The 22,327-nt window shown below is 38.5% G+C and overlaps 1 protein-coding gene across 5 annotated transcripts; it reads right to left on the reverse strand.

Annotated features, from left to right (window-relative positions):
• Positions 1 to 1,500: 1,500 nt before the first annotated feature.
• Positions 1,501 to 16,549, reverse strand: nucks1a (nuclear casein kinase and cyclin-dependent kinase substrate 1a). Of its 5 annotated transcripts, none has more exons than XM_058631764.1 (8): positions 16,264 to 16,549; positions 13,251 to 13,300; positions 11,850 to 11,940; positions 9,122 to 9,168; positions 8,856 to 9,005; positions 4,343 to 4,492; positions 3,726 to 3,878; positions 1,501 to 2,961 (listed from the first exon to the last, which is right to left on the reverse strand). In XM_058631764.1, the coding sequence occupies exons 1-8, from the start codon at positions 16,278 to 16,280 to the stop codon at positions 2,702 to 2,704; spliced, it is 918 nt and encodes a 305-aa protein (XP_058487747.1). In that variant the 5' UTR covers positions 16,281 to 16,549; the 3' UTR covers positions 1,501 to 2,701. The 5 variants fall into 5 exon arrangements, with proteins under 5 accessions (XP_058487747.1, XP_058487746.1, XP_058487744.1 ...); XM_058631763.1 differs by having other exon boundaries at positions 8,856 to 9,008; positions 16,264 to 16,547; XM_058631761.1 differs by lacking the exon at positions 16,264 to 16,549 and adding an exon at positions 15,809 to 15,945 and having other exon boundaries at positions 4,343 to 4,489; positions 8,856 to 9,008.
• Between the last annotated feature and the right edge of the window lie 5,778 nt (positions 16,550 to 22,327).

The following is a 22,327-nucleotide window of genomic DNA, read 5'->3' on the forward strand; positions in this document are numbered from 1 at the left end:
ACAAGTAGTTAAATCCGTATAAAAAGTAGGTTGCCTTTATTAGAAGCTGGGAAACCAAAACAGTATCAACATCATCGTTATTAATACTTTTTTTTTGTAAGACCACAATATTGCCATTGCAATCACCAGTATCATCATTGCTTCGCACTTTTTCCACAACATGCAAAAGATTCAAGAGTTCAGCGTTCCTTTTTCCACACCACTGACAAAAAAAGCTTCTCCACTTGGTCTTCAGTAAGAATCACAACTTGGCTTACATTTTTACATTGCCAGTATAACTGAAGCAAGATAGAAAAATGAAACATCCAAAAACATTTAAACAGAGGAAATTGTAAAATGGATGACATAGGAGAAATTCATAGCCTTATGCCATGTGCCTCCTGTGGGATGATGGCAAGGGCCGTCATTCGAAGCCCTCAGTGCTGTGAACTACAAGACACTATCTGATCCTACTGCAGAGCTCTCAGAGCTTCACATTAGTATAAACAAATTTTTCTTTTTCTCCGCCCTGTTTTTTTGTCTTATGTATCCAATTGTCTCAAACTGACATTAAGGACCGGGTGCCAATTTGGGACCTGAATATATATATAAAAAAAAAACAATTACGAGCGAATGACAGTTAAAGAACAATCAAATGTGCTTCTGAACCAGGGACCAGGTTCAAATGAGTCCTGTACTCATCCAGGGCTGCAGATTAATGTTGCAATCTCGGGGACCAATCAGAATTTCTCCTGACAAACACCAAATAAACAAGGTTTCATTCTCGAACCATAATAGCAACTTTTTTCCCCCACTTTTGTTTTATGCTTTGACATCAAACACTACTTGTCGCAAAAAAGTCTCACAAGTGCTGCACCTGATCTCTGAATCACTAGTTTTGAGATCATTTATGGCTTTGGATGGTCTGCTGATCGTACAAATTGTTGTTCCGAGCCCAGTTTGTTGTTTGTAGCAAAGACCTAAAACATGACAGATTACATTCTCAGGCCTCCAGTGATATCAGAGCCACTACTGAAAAACTTAACTCAATTAAAATTAAGGCATTAATAGACAAATGAACACCAGATTCGTAGCGAGCTGCCCACTTCATCATTTTAAACCATCCTGAACCTCAGTGCTGTACAAGTCTGCATTTAAAAATGTATCAGCTTGTGAAACACTAATGTGAGCAACAAAGAGTTGGAATAAACAAATTGACATGGATACCAACAGTAACCATTAAGCTGATGAAGAGAGGGGGCAGAGAAAGAAAGGATTCAAGGGAGGAGTAATCAGGAAGGGATGGCTGGTCCAACCATCACACGGAACAGACTGGATAGGGTCGACTTTTTTCTTTAAAATCAAGATACATTTTATTTCTTTTCTTAAAAAACAAACATTACAAAAAAAATCTGAATAGAGAATTAGAACAATGAACCAACAGGAGCAAAAAAAAAACAACATTCATTTTTTAACTCTCAAAAGGTAAATGAAAAAAGGGAACATCTCTTCTTGCATTAAAAAAAAAAAAAAAAAAAAGATATGGGGTTGCCTGGCACAACAGGTTGAATGAGAGGATGCCGGAGCCATGCAGGGAGGGGGAGGTTAGTGTGTGGTGAGAAGGTGTGGGTTGCTTCACGCAGCATGGTGTATGATTAGAAAGCCTAACATATAACAACAAAAACCGTTTCACAGAGGCAGCCAATGGACTGAGAGAGGAGCAAAGCCACACCCTCTTACAGGAAGTAACCCACAGGCATACAGATTTAAACAAGTACATAAAAAGAACACACACACACGTGTTGTTAGCGTGATATGGTGTGATAGTGGCAGCAGCGACCCACCACTCTGACACTAACACACCTCAGGCTGTTTGATCTAACAAGCAGCCGCTACAAGTGGAATACTTATCAAAATAATGCGCTTCACTTCCCCACACAGCAGCCACACAAGAGTTCACGGCATGGAATCATCTGAAAGAGGCGGGTGATATTTAGATAAAATCAAAAATTGCTGCTGTGACTGAAAGAACAGCTTTAAAAGTTTTTTTTTTTTTCCTTTGTTTTTTTTTTGTTTAAAAAAAAAAAAAGAAAAAAAAGTAAAAGGCTAACAAATAACTGAAGTCGTCCTGTTAAAACATTCTCCTGGTTTAAAAGCACAAGTACCAGAGAAGAGAGAGGAAAAGCTTCAGCCCCGTGTGTGTTGGCTTTGTAAATACAGCGCTTTAGTTGTTGACAATGAGGAGCTCTGAAAAATACTCCCAGTATTCTGAAAAGTCAAGAAGGAAAAAGTAGTGTGGCCAGTCATGCCAGATCACTGATGATCCATGTAAAAGGGGGGAAAAAAGAAGAAAAAACAAACCCACACTGGTGAACTTGCAAGTTCATACTCAGGACGGATGCTAACAAGGATGCAGCTCTTGGAAAGGTAAAATAAAATCTCAGATTTACACTGAAATGCGGAAAAAAAGGAGGGTGGGGCTGAATTTCGACAGTAAATCTCCTCTTTAATGATCACATGAGCACAATGTCCGAGTTGAGGGGACGGGGGGGTAAGGGGACGGGGCAAACAAGAAAAAGCACACCAAGTCCAAACCATTGAGCCAGGCCACCAGGAGGAAAACAATAACAAAAAACCAAAACAAAACATAGAGAAGAGAAGGAGAGAGGGAGAGAGAGAGAGAGAGAGACATGGAGGATGGGCTTCAAACATGTACCATCTTCTAGTCTTCTCCAGAGGGTGCCTCCTCTTCTGAGCCATCCTCCTCCTCTTCATCTTCCTCCTCTTCATCTCCTCCTGCGGCCTCCTTTGTCGTTTTGGGGGCAGGGGAGGTCTCTTTCTTCTTGGCCTCCTCCTCTTCCTCCTCCAGGGGACTCTCGGGCTCCTCCTCCTCCTCCTCCTCCTCCTCTTTGGGTGAGCTCTTCTCCACGGCCTTGGTGCTGGGACGGCCCTTCCCTTTTCCTTTCATCGGGCTAGGTGTCACTGCGGGACAAAAGATCATGGTTTGGTCTTTTTGTTGGAAACAGTTTTGATGGAACCCTTATTAGTTTCTTAATTTCTGAATATACAAAAGCCTTGTTTTTATCCTTTGACAAACATTGGTGCTTGTATTACTTTTGATATGAACTAAAATGCTAAGTCTACCGTTGATTTATGCAGTTAAAGAAACAGTTTCAAGACAATTCACGGTGAAAACGGGTTCCAGAATTTGGTATCACTTTATTTTGATGGTACATTGTTGACTCTACAATAATCAACAAATAATTGGTTGACACTTCTCTACTGTTCAACTGTTTTGAACTTAAATTAGATGGTCTATAAGTGTAGTATCCCTACAAATAATCTGTAGATGGTCAACCTATTGGACAGCTGATTATCAACAGATGAGCAACTTATTGTCAACTAATCTGATTTAATACCAGTTGATTAATATGCAAGTCAAAAATGTTGTGGGTAATATTTAATATCAAAATATTAAATATTACCCAAAATTGCAATGATAAAGTCAAAACACTCAGCGATTAAGTCAAGTATATGACAATGCCAAAGTGTGATATAGACAGACGACTTTATTAATTAATATAAGAAGTTTGTGGGTCAAAATGCACCATCAAAATTTAGGATTGTTGTATGGGGTTGACTCTTCTGAATCTGTGCCATTATAGCACAAGTTTAATATCTTGAACACAAACATTGGATCTGTTCTTTTGGGTGAGACTGCAGAAAATTTCATGAGACTTTCTCACCTGTGGCCTTTAATCGGGGTTTGGGGCTTTTCTTCTCTTTCTTGTCCGGCCGTCCCCGTCGAATCACCTTCTTGCTTCTCTTCTTGGAGTGACCATAGTCACTGTCATCATCATCCTCCACCATGAAGTCCTCATCACTGCCAGACTCATCAGCTGCACACGGAAAAGGGAACACAAAACTATTATTTTGCTCTGTATATGAATAACTTTAACAGATTATTGCACCTACCATTACTATGCTACTACAAAAGTGTGTTTGTTTAAGGGTCTGACTGTGTCAACTGTGTTTAAATCCTTAATTATGATTGCAGAGTAACTCACGATATATGGCTCGCAATAGTACCATTACTGTATTGTACATACATGTATAGTGAAAAAAGTTTGTTTTGGTGACTGTTTTTGGTTGGTTGGTTTGGTGAGAGGTATATTATTCTATGTTCCATTATAGGTGCAACAGTCCAGTTCTTTTCTCTGCTCACTCACTTCAAAGTTCTCAGGAATAACACTGCAAACAAACAGCACTGGTCAACTGGCTGACAGCTTGCTTAAGATTAACAGTATACGCAGTGTTTGGTGCAAGTGGACTCTGCATCAGTGGACAGATCAGAGGTACATACGGTCCAGGTAGGGCTCCTCTTGGTCTTCGTGCTCCTCGTCCTCGCTGCCTGCGTCGCCCAGCAAGATCTCCCTCTGTTTGGACACAGCCTTGGAAGCCGCCTGACGCACTGTACGCTTTCGACTCACTTCCCGCTCATCATCACTGTCTTCTACAACAAGACACAAGAGTGCATCATTCATTTACTACGAGGAATCACCACTATAAAAAATCTGAAAATCAACATTTGTTATGCTGCGTTTGAGAACAATTATATTGATAACAATCATTGTTATTGTTTTATGGTGCAGCCCTACCATCACCTAAACCCAACAGTTTACTTTAAGTGCAAGGTTATAACATATAATAAGCCATCTATTACTTTCAAGTTGTAAAAAAACAAGTTCAAATCTGGTGACACCTTGGAAGCATGAAGAAGAAATGTTTCTGATGTTTTGAGTAAAAGAATAAAGAAAATTAAACCCAGAGAAAGGTTTACAGTAAAAAAAAAAAGAAAAAAAAAAAAGAAAAAGAACAGTGCCGACTTTCTGCACATGGACAGATTTTACATTTACTCTTCCTAAACATTATGGTTATATAACTGGAATTGTTTTTATTAAGAGATGAACACAGTGCCTGTGTAATTACTCATGGTGCCAGAAGAGGAAGACAAAGCACCCATGCTGCAGGTGTAAGATTTATGTTAAACTTTATTTATAAAAAAAAAAAATAACATTGTTGAGTCATACAGTCTTATTGTTGGTTAATTAATCACAAAAAAATTAGATGTCATCACTATTTATTAGCCATGCCCAGCAGATAAAGTGACTGACTGACTTGAGTCCTAAAGATCTAGGAGCCATGTTGTCATGGGCAACAGCCCTGCAATATTCTCCCAAAGAACATTGCTGCAGAGGGAGGAGCCAGACTGGAGACAGTGGGGAGCTCAGTAGCAAGCACTTGATGGTTGAGCCTTGACCAATGGGCACCAGTGGGGCACAACCCAAAAATAAATATTAAGATAGGTATATGCATTTGAGAGTGGGAACATATGACAAACTAAGTCACCACTTTCAGTATTCTTAATTTTGAAAATATAGCTGAATGTTCACAGTGAAGTGAAGACTGGGCCACATGGCTTATAAATTCTCTCTATATTTTAAGGCTATATCCCGATATGCGACATATATCTGGGTTATAAAGTTGCACAGAGTTGTTTCTCTGGGCACATGAAACTTTTTCTTTTGAGATGTTTGTTTTAGTCAAAAGGAGAGTGACAAATACCGTATAAGATCTGTATTACATGATCTTAAAATATAATTATTACCCATTTCAGATAATGCCCATTTTATTTATTTATATTTACGTGTTGGAAACAATACAATTGCCTGTAAATAAAAAAATAATTAGGATAACATTTTTGTAATAAGAATTTATAATTGTAAATCCACTGTATTTAATTTATCAATTTATATAATATTTAGTGTATTTCACAAATATATTTAATATAATAAGCATGATGATTATCAATGCAACAGCCTTTAAAACCACTAAATATTATCACAGAGAGCACATCACAATATGCAAAATCTAAGACTTGTCTCCTGCCACTATAAAGATATAATATTGATGTATTGACCAGTTTACCAGTTGAGTGGTAACTGGTCAATAAAGTGTAGAAATGCAACAATATTCGGTATATTTACCGAACCGTTCTTTGCGCCCCGCTCGGTTCAATACACAGCGGCAAAACTTATTTCAAAACTTTGTAACACGCTGGGCAATTAGATCAACTTAGGAGCAGAGACATGAGAGCAGCGCTGCACCGTTCAGGTTCAGTGCTCATGCCGCCTTCAGGCACCAAACCCAACGTCGCTGAATTTCCCCGGAGCCAATCAGCTCGCTGTGTGGGATCATTTGTGATTCAGCGCAGACTAGGATGAGAAATGGATGGACCGCATGCAGGACTCAAACGCACAGATTACCCGCTGGTACCTGTCCATACAGCCGTACCGCTTTACCATCAACCATATCCCTAGGCGGCACAATGACACACAGACGCCCCAACACACACAAGGATGTTGACAGCCTGGTCGTGTTCACGTTTGATTGTATTTGTAGTGTTAAGTAGTTTCTGTGAGTGGGTTAAAATTGTGTTTATTTTTATTGGATAGTACTAAACTTTATATTTCATTTGTGTGGGTTTTATGTTTGTTGTTTAATTTGCGCTATTTTTTAAATAAAGTTTGTGGTTTGATTATATCTGCACTCTTTATTATTTTTTACTAGTCTGAGTAGTTTTATATTAAGATATCGAAACCGTACTGTAACAGTGGCCCAAAAAACGTGGGAAAACAGCACCGTTGCAACCCTAATAAAGTGCAATCAAAATTAACAACTGTTAATGTGGTCAGAATGAACTACATTCTAATAATAATGCAACACCTTGTATTACAATAAACTGCTAGAATTTGTCTCATTACAGAGTAAAATAAATAGACCACAGCCTCCACCAGACAACCTACATAAAAAGGATTTCATATGGGACATAAAAGGTTTGATGAAATGCTAAAGTAGGTTGTGTTATGCTGGTAGTGGCTGATGTAGCACTGGAAATTCCAGCCAGCAGCAGAAATGAGGAGTGACCTTCATCCAACCCAATAGCTTTAGGAGACACAAGGAGCAATCTATCAGACATGGCACAGCTCCCTCTGGAGAGACAAGACATTATACAATTGACTTTCACACATGCGTGTGTGGTACTCTCACCTGGACCCAGACTAGAATGTGTAAAATTGATGCACACCCAAGCTGATCAAATTAAAAACTTCTGAAGCAGGTTGCCCATTAATCTGTACACTTTAAATGGCCACAAAAAACCTCCATGAGATGCATTACTCTTTTAATTTATGTGCTGGTAATGAACTTAATGAAGTTCAGTGTAAATTAAATCTGACAGTCATTGAGACTCATAAATTCAATCTCCTCTCTCCCCTCTTAAACATCAGCTGTCATTTCAGCTAGGCCGGTGGCTGTGGTTGGAAGGTTCCTCCTATCATCATTACAGTTTCATACGTCACATGAATCATTGTGTTTACACGGCCATGGTGGCAGGAAAAAGCAAACCAGTGCTAGTTTGTCTGCACACTTGAAATCCATGGAGATTGAGCAATGTAACACATAACTTAACAGACTGAATATATCCGACGCTTATAATGCCCCTGGGAAGCTCCACAAGTACAAAATCCAGGGAGGACATTATTCCAGACATACAGTACATACAGTACAGACGTTGAGGAAAGATGAGAAGGTGAGTGCATTAGGACATAACCTACTGTATACTAAGATATGAGGCAACTGCAGTACAGTATGGACATAAAAAGTGTTTACAGTTGCATTGAAAAGGACTCAAAACTCTTCTTCCTTTGTGGTCCTCATTTATTTGTCAAGTGCCAGCATCTTTGGCTGAAGTTAAATTAAATCATGACAACAAATTGATCACAAAACTAGGACAGGAGGTGATAGAGCCTTTTCTGTGGTGGCTCCTAAGCTGTGGAACAGCCTTCCTGTACATGAGCTGTTCCTGAGCTGCCAAGACCAATTAAAATATCTCTTGCTGGCTTTTAGCACTGGTTGAGCAAGATACCTTGGTTTTTATTACGCAAGCACCGATTATTTTGAATGTAAATGTTTTGATTGCTTATCTTAGCATATACTTGTGATTTTATTTGTATCATCTGTGCAGAACTTTAGTCAACTAAGGTGATTTTTAAATGTGCTACTGAAATAAACTTCACTTAGTTAATCAAATTTGATTGTTTGACTGCAGGCTGCAACTCTAATACATCCCATACAGCCCTAGTCATCATATGTCCCCGTCCCCCCCCCATTATCACATAATATGCACAGCTACTTGGGGTGTTGAAAACAATTGCTTCAGTGATGCATCACGATGTGAACGCGCGGATAGTTCTGCGCCGACGCAGTAACAGCACATTATCGACTACAGCCATGTTATGCTGCTTGTAGGGCTCAGCAATAAGTCAATAGCAAAATGTATTGCAACATAATTTTCTTGAATATCAACTTAACAAAAAAAATCTATATATATTGATATGATTATGCACTGTGGAAACACTAGGAGACACAACACATGATTGCTATGAATGTTTGAGCATGATTAACTGTACGTATTTCACATTAACTGATATTGACTGATTTGAAATTGTTTATCAATTGTCATGTCGCCCAGCCCCCATTGCTCCTCGACTATCCAGTTGAACAGTTAAAGTATTAGCTTTGATTAGGGGGATGAAGCATTACAATTTCAAAATGTCCAATGTTGTGCATCCCTAATTAAGTTTATTCTCGAGAAGCATGTATGATGACATTTTATCCCACGTACCATGTATAAATGTAGATGAACATTACAAATAAGCAGCATATACTATACATCTACTTCAAATTTCAAGGAGAATTGACCCAGAATGTACACATATCCATACTATTAAGTAGGAGGAAGAAACTGGACTCACCTGCAGCCCGTTTTCTCTTTGGCCCTCTCTTGGGTGGCTTCTCAACCTTGGCTTTCTTAGGCTTTTTCCCTTTTTTTTCTTCATAGTCACTTCCTCCATCTTCATCTTCTTCCTCTCCAAATTCATTGTCTTCATCACTGCCAAAGTCCTCTGCTGCGACAAATAGCAGGAAAGTGAGTGAGTCACACCACAATAATGAGGGTCCAGCAGTTTTTAAAGAGTGACAGAGCCAATCTTCACACCTATATCAGAAAACACAAACTTACCTGCTGAATCATTTTTGGGTTTAGAGACCTTTTCATCAGAGTCCTCACTGGAAGAAAGAAAAAAATAATAAACTTAGCAAATGGAGGGAGGGAGAGAAGCCAGGATCAAGGCACATATTTAATAATTTATTTGTAAATTATGTTTATTTCCAGGTATTAAAATCAAGATATGTTAAACAACTTAAAAATAGCTTCGATTGTAATGGAACACCAAATTCTTGGGTGTGCAAAAGCATAGGAACAGAAGGACTTGAATTAGATTTAAATTAATACTACTAAATATTTAGCAGCAAATCCTTTGCTGTGGGTCGCATTGGTTTTTTAGATGAGTCATCGAAATTACTTGTATTAAAAGGAGCTACTTTTGCCTCTTCCTCTTGACAGTGTACTTTTGTCGCCATTGCTTACTTTAAAGTGTTTCTGTACAGCTGAAGTTGCGACACATCAACTTATTTCCGTACACCTGCTCAGCTCACTTGAAGATAGTACAAACACGAGTACAAAAGGGAAGCATTGGATCCGATACCAAATACTGGTATCGATGCCGCTGCATCCCTAAAGGTAAAGTCAAATAAAATATTTGAAAACGTTAACTACGGTGTTTACCCTGTTTCGAATCCTTATCCAATTAAGTTTGTCTATATTATGTGGACTGTGGTCCAACCCTGGAAACGGGACTAACATAGCCAATACAAATGAAGATACAGAAAATACAAGCCACTATAAAATACTTTAGCCATTTATTTCAAAGCACAGCAGATACTGTGATATTGTCACAGCATTACCCCATTTTAGTTTTGAAAATATGGAGATTAATTACAGCAATTATAACTTTTGGCACCAATAAGCTGCACCAGCGCCAGATGCTGTTGGTGATATCTTTTAGATCCGTATTTAAGTTTCTGGCATTCACATTTTAGTAAATCACACATTGCCCCCATGATGAACTGAGAGAAGATCATCTCTGTGGTGGGCTTAGCTCACTCCAGCAGTTTGCCCACTGACTCGGCTCTGTTGGACACTTACACCGCCCTGTCCTCCTCACCCTCACAGATGGATTTGATCAACAACCAATTTTTATGTTCTACTCCATAAAATACTGTCTTCTCTCTCACCTTTAATCTTCTAAAATCTTGTTGCAGCTACAGGTGTCTTGGGGTTGACTAGGGCCGCAACAATTAGTCAACATAATCAGTGACGCAGATTATTTAAATTTGTTGATGTAGAATTTAACTTTTGACACGGTGTAAACCTGTTAAATTTAAACACTGCCTCTGGCAAACAATGTTCCATAACGGCAATGTAAATACATTTTTGTTTATTCAAACTGGGGTTGTCAGGGATATATCGCACTGCTACCAGTAGGTAGAACAAAAAGTCACCGAAAGTAAACAATGAGAACGACACTGCTTGGGTGTAAAGCTAAAGCTAAGTAATGCTAGCAAGCCTTGATATCAGCACAAAATCAACCTAAATTGATATAAATGAGACAGGACGTGGTAGCAGAGCAGCAGCATATGTTCAGCAATTACATAGCAGCCAAAACCCTGGTTCATGTGTGTTGGGGTACCCATTTCTACCATTTCGGCTCTTGGGCCATACAAGTCTGCTCTGTGCTCCTTGACTACAGTATCTGAGCTAAAAGCATGAAAGGTCACACTGACTTAGTCCAAGTTAATAACAGAAAAATCTCAGACAAAGTTGACGTTAAAATGTAGGGCTGTAAAGTCCTGGTCAATTTATGAGTCGATATGTTCTGATTCGACTCAAATTCTGTGGACTTTTTGCTGTGTTAATTTTATACAGTCTATGGTTAATTAGATTTAATCTGGAGCAATGTACCAAGTGCTAATGGGGGTGTTTTCAGGATTTTGGATTAGCCCATCCCACAGGAGACAGAAAGATTAAAGAACGTCCGGTGGTTTTATTTAATTTTGAGCGTTTTATTTTAGGCAACAGTCAGTCCTCCTCTAACTTCCATGTCAAAGACATCGGCAGTGTGGGAGCATTCTACAAAAATAGATGGCGATAAAAAACGTCAAATGCAAAGTTTGCCAGCAACAGTTTGCACATCACAGCTCGACTACAAACATGGCATATCATATACTGTAAAAAATTTAGGCCAACTTGTCTTCGTTATGTTGCTCTGTCCATTTTAAGTACATGAACATATCAGAATTAGCATATTTCAATGTTTTAGTCTAATAATCATTGATTTGTTTTATAACTGCAGGCGCACTCACCCGCAACAACGATTTATTTGTGTCTCAGCCGCGAAGCTGAGCTCCTATGTTCAGTCTCGCTCTGTGCGAGGACATGCACAGACACATCATCGAAATATTCCTCTACAGTTGATATCGTGCTGATATCAACGTAGTATAGTATAGTATTCGGAAATCATGCGCTATGATATTGCACAGATGCACGGAATGCAAAACGCTTTCAGAGCCGTCAGTCCTCCCCACCCCTCGACTAGTCGATTTTGAGTCGAAATTTCAGGGCTTCAGTCGACCAAGAATTTCTTTGGTTGATTACAGCCCTACTAAAATGTCTGGATCTCAGCACATTTATACAGACGAGGCTCTCTGTATAAATGCATGACCAACTGGCTATTCGAAAAAGTAATCAACTGGCACTGATATCCAGACAACGACAGATTTTTTTTTATTAGCACCAAAACATGCTACAGGAAAATATATGTTAATACCAGCCACCACCAGGAGCTCACCTGTCATCCTGTGAGTTCTTTGAACGCTTGTGCTTGGGCTCACGAGGGGCTGCGCGCACCTTCTTAGGCTTACTGTCATCATACTCCTCATCTACAGAAAAAGAGCAAAGAATTCAGTCAAATACCAAAACTTTCTTTTTTTTTTACTCAGTCTTGACATTTCTTTGGTTTGCAATGGTGATTTCAGGTCCTCTTCAGTCTGTCTGATCTACTGGACTCAACCAACTGCATCAAATTATAGTGGGGGTGAAGAATAAGAGTCGATAATGTGAATAATCGAAAGCATCTATTTTTCAAACTAGGCACCAAAAAAAAGAATTGTAATTTCAGCTTATCAGATTGAAAAACTACAACAAAGGCTTCTCAGACCTGAAACTCAGGCTATACAGATTTTTAAGTGCATGTAGAGAAAACACTGATCCTTCTCTTCACTCTGTGTTCAGTATGCAACCAAAATGGATAAAATGTCACTTCTCTACATGTTAAGTTACTCGACACGACACGAACCAAGCATTTCAGAGTCGAGGACGTTGCCGAGATATAAACACCTCTTTTTTTTTTCAAGACTTTCAAGACTTTTTTCATCATTCAAATTTAGCAAGGTGGTTAGTAACACATTTTCCTGTGGGGTGACAACATCAAAAATAAATTGTTTTACATCCACTTTAAAGTGTCTTGGGTCAACCACAATGTGACACATAGCAAAAAATATATCACAGCCATACTGTAGTGGTAACCATGTTTGTAGTGATGCCTACGTTGTTACTATGGCAGCCGATGGAAACAGGCAATGTCTGGACACACACATCTGATAACTTACAAATTAATGGTGCAGTCTTTATTCATTTGTAAATTAAGAAACAAATCTGATTTGCCTGTAGTCTGGGCAAAGCAGCTGGGAATAGTTACCTGCTCCAATGACTGGCATCTGTACAGCTATCATCCTGACAACCAGACTAAGTTTACAGCAGCTTTTTATTTATTTATTTATCCATTTTAACACGTTGTATGTTTTCGGATATCAAGCATTACTACAGTAACGTAAAGAGATTATGCCAAGTTTATTTGTCCTATGATAGCTAAACCTTGAATATCTCTATGTATTAATTAATTGTGGGATATGTTGCTAGTCAATAAGCAAGATCACTCCACCATAGTAATACTGGATTTATATGACATTTGCTAGGGAGAAATTGATTTGTATATATCAGTAATATAAGCAACATATAAGTATTTTTGCATGTATTTAATTATTACATGTGTGATAGTGACATAATATTTAATCACAGAGGAATGTTGAGTAACATTATATTTTTGTACTAGTGATGTATAAAGTGATTACAGCTCAATATTTGTTGCATTAACTCTGATTAACTCAAACAGATGCGACACCTCACTTACCTGCATCATCTGACTCGTTGAATTGTGAGTAGTTCACCACTTTCCTGTTCCTGTGAAGAAAAACAAAAAGTACATCAGATTACATTCACAATGTACTGCTTAAGTGGCTCATGTCATGGCTCCTGGACACTGGGGCCACAGGTTATTAAGTTATTTTACTTTATGTCCAACAATTCGACAGCTGTGTATTCATTACTGAATTGTTATATTTGGTTTGAGAGGCCACAGGCAACCTCCAACTGAGAAAACTGAAGCGGACACTGATCTACCTTCTACCGTTTCCACAGCCAATTTGGCAAAGTGTGCACAGTAAGCCTCAGATGACAGCAGTCAACTATAGTTCAGGTAACACACACCTTGAGAAATCTACATAACAACGACACAGCGCCAGCTAGTGCTTTTGAAAACGGAAAGAAAAAAAACACTCTTTATATTATACTTACTCAGCAAATTTATACGGGAAAACTGACGTAGTAACTGTTAATAACACCACACTGTCACTGAGTATTGTCATGAGTTGTGGTGGTCTCTAACAGTGCCAAACCTTTTAAAGTACTAGGATTACAACAACAGGTGCTCGCACACACATACATACACACCTCAGAAATGGCAGCAATGACATGTCTTCCAAGCTTTCCGCACATCGACTTTCACATCCCAGGTGTGTCAGGGAGTGCAACATACAACATACAACATACATGTTCCCACTCACTCGGTTACGACAAGACAACAAACCAAACTGGGGACAGGATGACAGTGTTTTGGGAGGCAAAATAAAACAAAGCTAATCGAAATCATGGGTCGGGGTCTGTCTGATGGCCCTGGTACAAAAGTTAGGTGTGATTAACCTTTCACTGGTGAGTCCTAGGACAGTACCATTGAACATATCTGTTCTTAATTTGTCACCTTGTAAAAACCAATGACATTATCCTCAATTATATGAGTTGCTGACCATGACCATGGCATGAGCATACCCAGTCTTTGTCAGTGGTCAAGTGATATGTTTTTTGGTTGTTTATCATAGACATTTACAATACAGAAACACTGGTGCAGTGTTAACGTTCAGGTTTTTTTTTTTTGTCTCACTCTCTTAGTATTGCATTGGAGGAATTCCGCCCATCGCTTCACCGTCATAACACTCACAAAACAAATTGTCCTTGCAGTCAGCCAGACTTAATCAGTTTCAGCTTAAGGGGCAGAGGTTCTCCATTTTACTGTGGCAGTGTACCTGTCACATGGCACAGCAGCGGGAGCCCCTTGTCCCCTCTGGGGGATTGGGGAGACCCATACATTAATTCAACAGTACTTGAATGTTTTTCCATGTATTTACTGTTGGAAAATAGCTTAAATCTTGAGCAGTTCTTCTGGAGACCTGCTTGTGTTGGATCGGTTCATGCCAGTCCATTCAAATCAAAAGGACCAAATGGGCAAGAAATTATGAAAGTTCACACAGATTCATACCAATATCGGACCAGTACCAATACTGACCCAGTATCATATCAGTGCATCCCTACCAGCAACACCAATGAGTAATAATCTCCATTAATATGACAACATTTGTTGGTCTTACATCTCATCCCTGCAAAATATGCTTGTGTTTCAGACTATTTCCGATCAGGCACAATAAAACTACCCTTTAAATGGCAGCCATATTTGTTGTTGCCTGCAACGTGTTACTCTGCAGTGCTCTCTAGAGGAAGTATTGCGTTAACAACCACACCAACGCGAAAGACATACAGATGTACTGTATGTAGGGTAGTGACAATGATAACATTCGGGACAGGCATATATATATATATATATAAAAAGGCTTTAGTGGTTGGCCAACCATATATGTTTTGTGTCCCGAGCTGAAATCCTAAATAAATAGATTGCCATATTTTAGCAAACATTAAGTTTTTTGTAAATAAAAGTGCTGTTTCATTATTAACATAAGTAATGAATGCTCAGATTGGAAAGTTGCCTAACTTGTGAAATAAGATTGAGGATATTTGTGATGCGTTTAATTTAAGAAACACTACAGTGCTATAAATAACAATGATGAGACAATATGTAATCATGCTGATTAATATCGTTGAAGAAAGAGAAATCCCGACAAACCAAACGCCATTAATTCAACATTTAACCGCGGAAAAAACCGCGAGATTTCAAATATCAATTCCACGGTACATTTAAATGTGTAGAATCGTTCATAATTAAGTTAGAGGGCATTATAATGTAGATAAAAATGGCCTAAACCGCCTCGTGTGTTAGAAATGGGGAGGGGTGAGTTTTTGTAGTACTCCGCCTTCCTTTACCAACAGCATACAGTGTTAATTTACTGCCAGGACTGAAAATATAGTCCGCTCTCGTTCGTCGTTTATCTTTAATGGCTGTTCCGACAATTGCAAAACGTCTTAAATTAAATAAAGTGCAATGAATTGTAACGTAGACAACAGCACGACGTGCCTGGTCTACGCGGTAACAGGATCAAATCCTAAGGCCGACAACCACCTCCTCCTCCGGTCGTTTTTTCCCCCCCGTTTAGTGTGTGTGTGTGTGGTGGGGGGTGTACTAACGTTTTCGAGCTTCCTTTGGATGAATGGGTGGCCATATTCTTAGTCAAAGAGAGAAAACTGTGACCAGGCCTGGTAGAAGTGAGTCGTAAAAACGTACCTCCTTAAATCAAACCGACTAATGTTCCGCCTGGCCTACAAAGCAGCCAACAATGCACATCGTGGATCCATTTAAAAGCGTAACAGACACGACACGGCGGCGGCGGGCTGCACGTATCTCCACAAGACATGGCGAACAGTCCCCACCGCTGGGATCCATGTTAGAAAGAGAGGGTGCACACACGGCAGAGGAGACACACTCACACACGGACACGTTCCCATTATTTTTTCATGAAATAAACACATTCCCGAGCCCATGCAACACAACACGGACGAGACGTGCACGTTAACTGCGACGCATGCCAGCACGGAGTCGTTATTAACGTGCGGGGAGCACAGGACATATTTAGCCCACCTACCTCACTGGTCTTGACATTTTGCAGGAATACTGTAGAGGTTAAGGATGGGGGGAAGAAAAAAAAGCACAGGGGGGGAAGAAATATCGGTTCCCGCTCTGCAAAACACCGAGGGGAGCGAGCCTGGTGCACAACTCCACCGTCCGAACTAGCGCGTGAAAATAAAAAGACGACAGCGACTTGTCCTCCAAACGCAAATATTCTTAAATTTTTTCCCTTCAGCTACTCAAAATGGTGAATAAAACAAACTGAAACTGCAGCCTGTGTGCAACCAAACCCACGGCTTAGAGGGGCGGGTCCTCCACGACTGGCCCCGCCTCCAACGTGGCTCTGAGAGGAGCATCTCGGTTCCTCGCTGCTCCTATTGGCTGATTTGAACGACAGGTTTGATTTTCATTGGATGCCTTGGGTGCTCATCAAATAACTTTTAGCATGCAGTCGCCCGCCTCTGGCAGCAAGTTCGGTTGAGCTGGCACTGTTAAGAAAACAAAAAGAGGCCCTCAGGTTGGATGCAAACACTCAATTCAATGAGGGTCCCAAAAGATCACAAGGCAACATTGCAATTACACGAAACTGTGGGCACACGTGTTATACATACACGACAAAAGAGTACATGTATTTATGGAAGCTTGACTGTCGTGTTTCTGTCTCTGATACTGTGACAAGCCCTCTCCTGTTTCACCTGGCTACTACTGCAGCATGAGACACGGGCGGCAAGCACTTGCATCAGTGACAATACAGCTGAAAAACCTATAACATTACAATTATAGGTTCCGTTTATTTAGGTGATACATGATGTAGAAATTGCATTTTAATATGTAACAATAACCTTTGTCAAAAGCTCCCAAAATTATTCAAATCTAAATGAGAGGGAATCAAATCATACAGAAATTAAGGAGGAAATCTGGCAGAAGAAGAGCTAATAGAAGAAAAAGGCAGCGATAACATAAGATAGTCCGTCAATAGTCCCGCAGTAGGGGAATTTACATTGTCACCAGCAAAGACAGTAGTGGTAAATGTAATAAATAATACACAACCATTTCCACATTTGTGAAAGTACAATATAGAAAGATATTAACAATACACTATAAAAAGTTAAAATAGAATGGACACTATAGACAGTTACCAGAATATACACAGTATGGGCTTGATATTTACAGTATAAACAAGGATTGAACATGAGATGTGATGTCACATTATGTATGCCAACTTAAAACAAATGCTGTCATTGATGCCCTGGATCTGAATGTAGTCAAAAGGTTGTATTGCCTGCATGATCCTGCTCCTGATACTAATTTAAAAACTCAACTGTAACACACAGTATGACATGTGACGTTTAAGACACTGGTTGTTGAGTATTTCTGAACCAAAAATAACCAAAATACACACATTTAGGATCAGTAACTATAGACTCATTCGTCCTGTATGAGGCATGGGTCTGACTTGCAGGCGGCTGTCCCTCACAATCATATCTGAACAAAGAAACACACTGTAGTTTGAACCATAAGTTCAAGCCTAAACAAAACATTATCTCTTACCTTAACCATATCCAGTTAATGTGTAACCTAAGCACAATTAAAATGTTATCCCTAAACTTAATCAGTTCCTCAGGAATTAGATTGTGCTTCATTAGAAACAGGTTCTGGAGGAGCACTGGTCCTGACAAGGTCAGCTTTTTATGTCAGGAAAGGTCCTAAACAGGTAACAAATACATGAAGACAGAGGTCTCAAACTCGCCTCCCCGCAATCAATATCACTTAATATCAAGTTCCTTCTGTCTGTTTTTTTTTTTGTAATTTAAGGATTCATTTTGCATCATAATCTTTTTTATTGTGAACTATCTCATTCCATATCAAACAAACTGTTTTTTTTTGTTAAAAAATCTATGAAATATCTTCACAAATGTCACAAACAAGTGTGATATATGGTGATTTAATCTTGAGCTTATATTGCTCCACCCCTACTGAACAGCTGTTTTCCCCAAAAAGTGTGACTACACCGTCATTTTAGTTTGAGACCCCTGCACTCAGGTGTGACAGTTTCCATAATGCCATAATTATGTGATGGGCCTGCACAATAATGGTTTTGAGAGTCACATCCTTGACATGCATTGCAGTATAAGTTATTTGTAGATTGATGGTATCTGATTTTCTAACTTTACATCTATTGTAAGCAAATACAGAACTGAAGTTTACCTTAAAAAAAATCTTTTTCAAAGCCAAAGTACAATTGTAATATCTATCAGATTAAACACAAATAGATATCTTCCCCCTTAATGCTCAGTAAATTGTCATTTACTGATATTTGGCTTGTTTTTGGCTCAAGAAATATTCAAACCAATGAATATAAAAATAAAATAGCTACAAAAACATGTAGTTGCACTACAGCCATCTATTTGCCGTCATTTCCAGGGTTGATTGTTAGAGGCACTTGGGTGGAAGCAACCTTTGTTTTTCATTCTCCCTGAATTCCAGGTCCACCCGCATGTGGTGAGTTTGGTTTGAGTAGCTACTGTTCAACTGAAGGCTGTGCTGAGAGCTTGTTTGGAATGTGAGTTATTCCTATAATGCTGTGTGTGTGTTTAAAGTTGCTCAGTCCTGATCAGAATGCAAGCTACAGCTTATTGTTTTGGCAGTTGTGTGTAACAGAGAAACCTCATCTCTGCCTCACTCATTCTCTCTCTCTCTCTCGTTCTGCCTTTTTCCACATCAGACAGAACTCAGCACCATCCCAGGGATGATGCTGTTGTGAGGAGCAGGTGTGTTGCTATGGCAACCAAGGAAGTGTCTCTCACCTTTCAATTCGTGGATTGTGTGGTTCCATCTTCAGGCATAGCTCTGTATTATTCATCCTGCTCAAAAGAAAAAAAGTCCTTGGACTTCAGAGTTGTGTAATCACACCTGGGGTTGAACAGTTTGTGTTTGGCAGGTAGGAAATGACGCTTACCTGCAGATTTGGCATAGACTGCTGGCAGTTGAGATGCTTAAGTGTTAAGTAGAGATTACATTAAGAGATTAAGTGCTATCCACTGCTGAGGTGTGAAAATATGATTAAAACAAAACAAAAAAAGAGAAATCATTATTTGGCAGTGCACATCCTTTCCTCACCTGTGTCGTGCTGACCCCTTCTGGCGTGTGCCCTTAACTACAATGCACCAGGGAGGAAAAACATAAATGACTGCAAATCCAGACGGGTACAATCCAACTCTTTTTTTTATGTTTTACATTTTGACATTTTTACGGGTAAAAATATAACAAAGAAAACATCAAACATAATTCTTTTAAAACACAACATCTGCTTATTTGTTATTTTAAAGATGGTGTCAGAAATGATGGAAAGTAATTCCAGAGCCCAAGTACTAAATAGAAAATACTATATATTTTCATTTGATCCTTTATCATAAAATATAACATAATATCCACTGTGTCTTGTTGAGTTTCCTTGTCATATTTCAGATGTGTGGGTTGTTAGCAAGTGACTTCCCATCTAAATTTAGATGCTACATTTCTGGAGTATAGGATACATCTGCACACGACCATCTGCACATCTGTGATGCACAGTTAATGAACGTGGAATACACGCGATGCTTGGTTCAACTTAACATGAATTAGAATTTGTTTTATTTGCACATGCACTAGTTAGTGATAGTGAATTTCACATCTGCATTCAACTCATCTTTTTTACACACCAGTAGTGAACACACACATGCCGTGAGCAGCACTTACCTGCGGCTGGGGAGAAATTGGGGTTGGGAATGTTGTTGAGGGGCACCGCAGCCCTTCACCTGTCCCTGGATTTGAACACGTGACCCTGTAGCCCTGATTGAGAAACACTGGACTGAATTACTTTACTGTATGAAAACTCTAACCTCGAACAGTTACAATAATATGGTATTACAATAGTGGTGAATTTTCTTTTTAATGAGTATCTTGTATACGATGTTTTTCAATTCTGTGATTTGAATTATGGATACAATTTTTGGTATTGGAACTTTTCAATACGACTGTACGTGTTGCTCCATATCTGTCCATTGATGCTGGACTGGGTTAAGAGATTCAGATGTTAAGCATGTATTTAATCATTATGTTTCTCTGGTCATATAATTAGGAATTTCCTATATAGATGAAAATAAGTCTTTTTTTTTTTTTTTACTGTAAATCCTTTTGACATTCTTCACCCACGTCTATGGACTCCAGTAGTATTTCATGGTGGAAAAAAAAAAAATTGTATAAATACATCTCAAAGGCCTCCTGCACCATAATCCATTAATCCATTATCCATTCCTGCACTCATACTTATACCACACAACGTCTTCGTTCTGTCAGGTGCAACGTGAGCTGTTTTTTGCGTGTGACAGCCTTTGACTCCCACTCAAAAATACAGAAACCTTAAAAAGCACAAGAATTTGTTTACACAGTTGTAAGTCATCCATAGATGTACACAAATAAACAGGAAAAACACAAAATACGGTAAAACACGTATAATAGATATTTTGTGATTTCGCCGCAAAGGGACAAGTTCCACAGAATAAACTTAAACAAATCATAATAATCAAATCAAATGGAATATCAGGCCAGAGCGCTTCAGTGTTTTAAAATCACAATTTGAAATTATTGTGAGAATTAGCAAATAAAAAATGCTGCTATTGGCCGCTCATGACCCGAGGTTTACACTGTTTTAAAAAACTCAAGTTAAAAGTGAATGATCCACCCCTTTCAATGTAAGAGATTATTTAGAGACATGTCATATTATTTTATTATTAGAATTATTTAATTTATTATTATTTTTTAAATAACATAGAAGCAGCTTTTTTGACAATGGACCTATTTGTAATGGAATTCATGTAACATAAGGAGCATTCATTTTACAACCTTCCAGAGTTGTAAATGCTCTATCATTTTAAATCTAAAATGCAGTGAAAATTAAACTGAAGCTTGATTTTAAAAACTCATACTGCAATCAAAACTGAAATAAAAAAGAAAGCATTATTTAAATATTTTAAATTCACACCATTACATTTTATCAACACAACACAATTATATATTTTCCCAAAAGTAAATCAATACATTTCAATTTAATCCTGTATCCCCACAGCCTTAAAGAGTGGTCATTTAAAAGCTGCTTTTAGTAGAATATGCATCACTTCAGCACAATATAACCTGTATTATTACCTCATGTTGAGGGCCCGACCTGTGGAGCGGGGACAATATTTAATGTTTAACAGTGTGAAACTGTGAAGTCTGGAAAAGTGAAGAAATGTCTTCAACAAAACTCAAACAAGTCCAGTAGCTTATATATTTGACATTATACTCAAAATGTCGTTTAGATTTCGTCTTTTAATCTGAATAAATAATCCATTAACGTGATCAGAGAGATGGTAGTTTGATGATCTATAACAGGACAAACGCCATCTGCTGATGGACACTGGGTAATACATCTTGCTGAGCACATTTCGGTGATAACTTGAGATCATGGTGTTCAATAACTAACAATCTGGTTGAATTAGTAAGTGAATTATAAACATGTGGCTGATTTTGATTATCCTGAGGACAACAATAATGTTGATTTACTGCAGATGTTTGCGCAAAGAAGATACAAAGCCGCTGACACGGAATAAATGGACCGCAATGTATTATAACAATAAAATAATATGATAATAAAATGTATTTTAAATAATCAGATTGCAGATTTCTCTGGATTTGATATATTACAAATACACAATTCAACAAAAAAATATCTGCAACCCAACTGACCTGAGGCACATTGTACCTTACAATTTAAGTGGTGAAAGTGTTTCATTATCTTAATTATTATTATTATTATTGTTATTATTATTATTATTATTATTATTATTGTTATTATTTTTAGTTGTATTTACACTAGTATTTATGTTGCAGAGGAAACATTGTGTGGTATTAATTACATATACTGAATCTTTAATGCACAATAATAAATAAGTGGGAGATTATTTCATATAGATGGAGATTTTTGTTGGAATGACCTTTAACTAAACTTCTTTAGAAATGCTGGCCTGCGTCAGAGTGACGATTTATATGTGCATCATGCA

Source organism: Solea solea, chromosome 6 (genome assembly GCF_958295425.1).
Source record: "Solea solea chromosome 6, fSolSol10.1, whole genome shotgun sequence".
In the NCBI taxonomy this organism is placed as follows: domain Eukaryota; kingdom Metazoa; phylum Chordata; class Actinopteri; order Pleuronectiformes; family Soleidae; genus Solea; species Solea solea.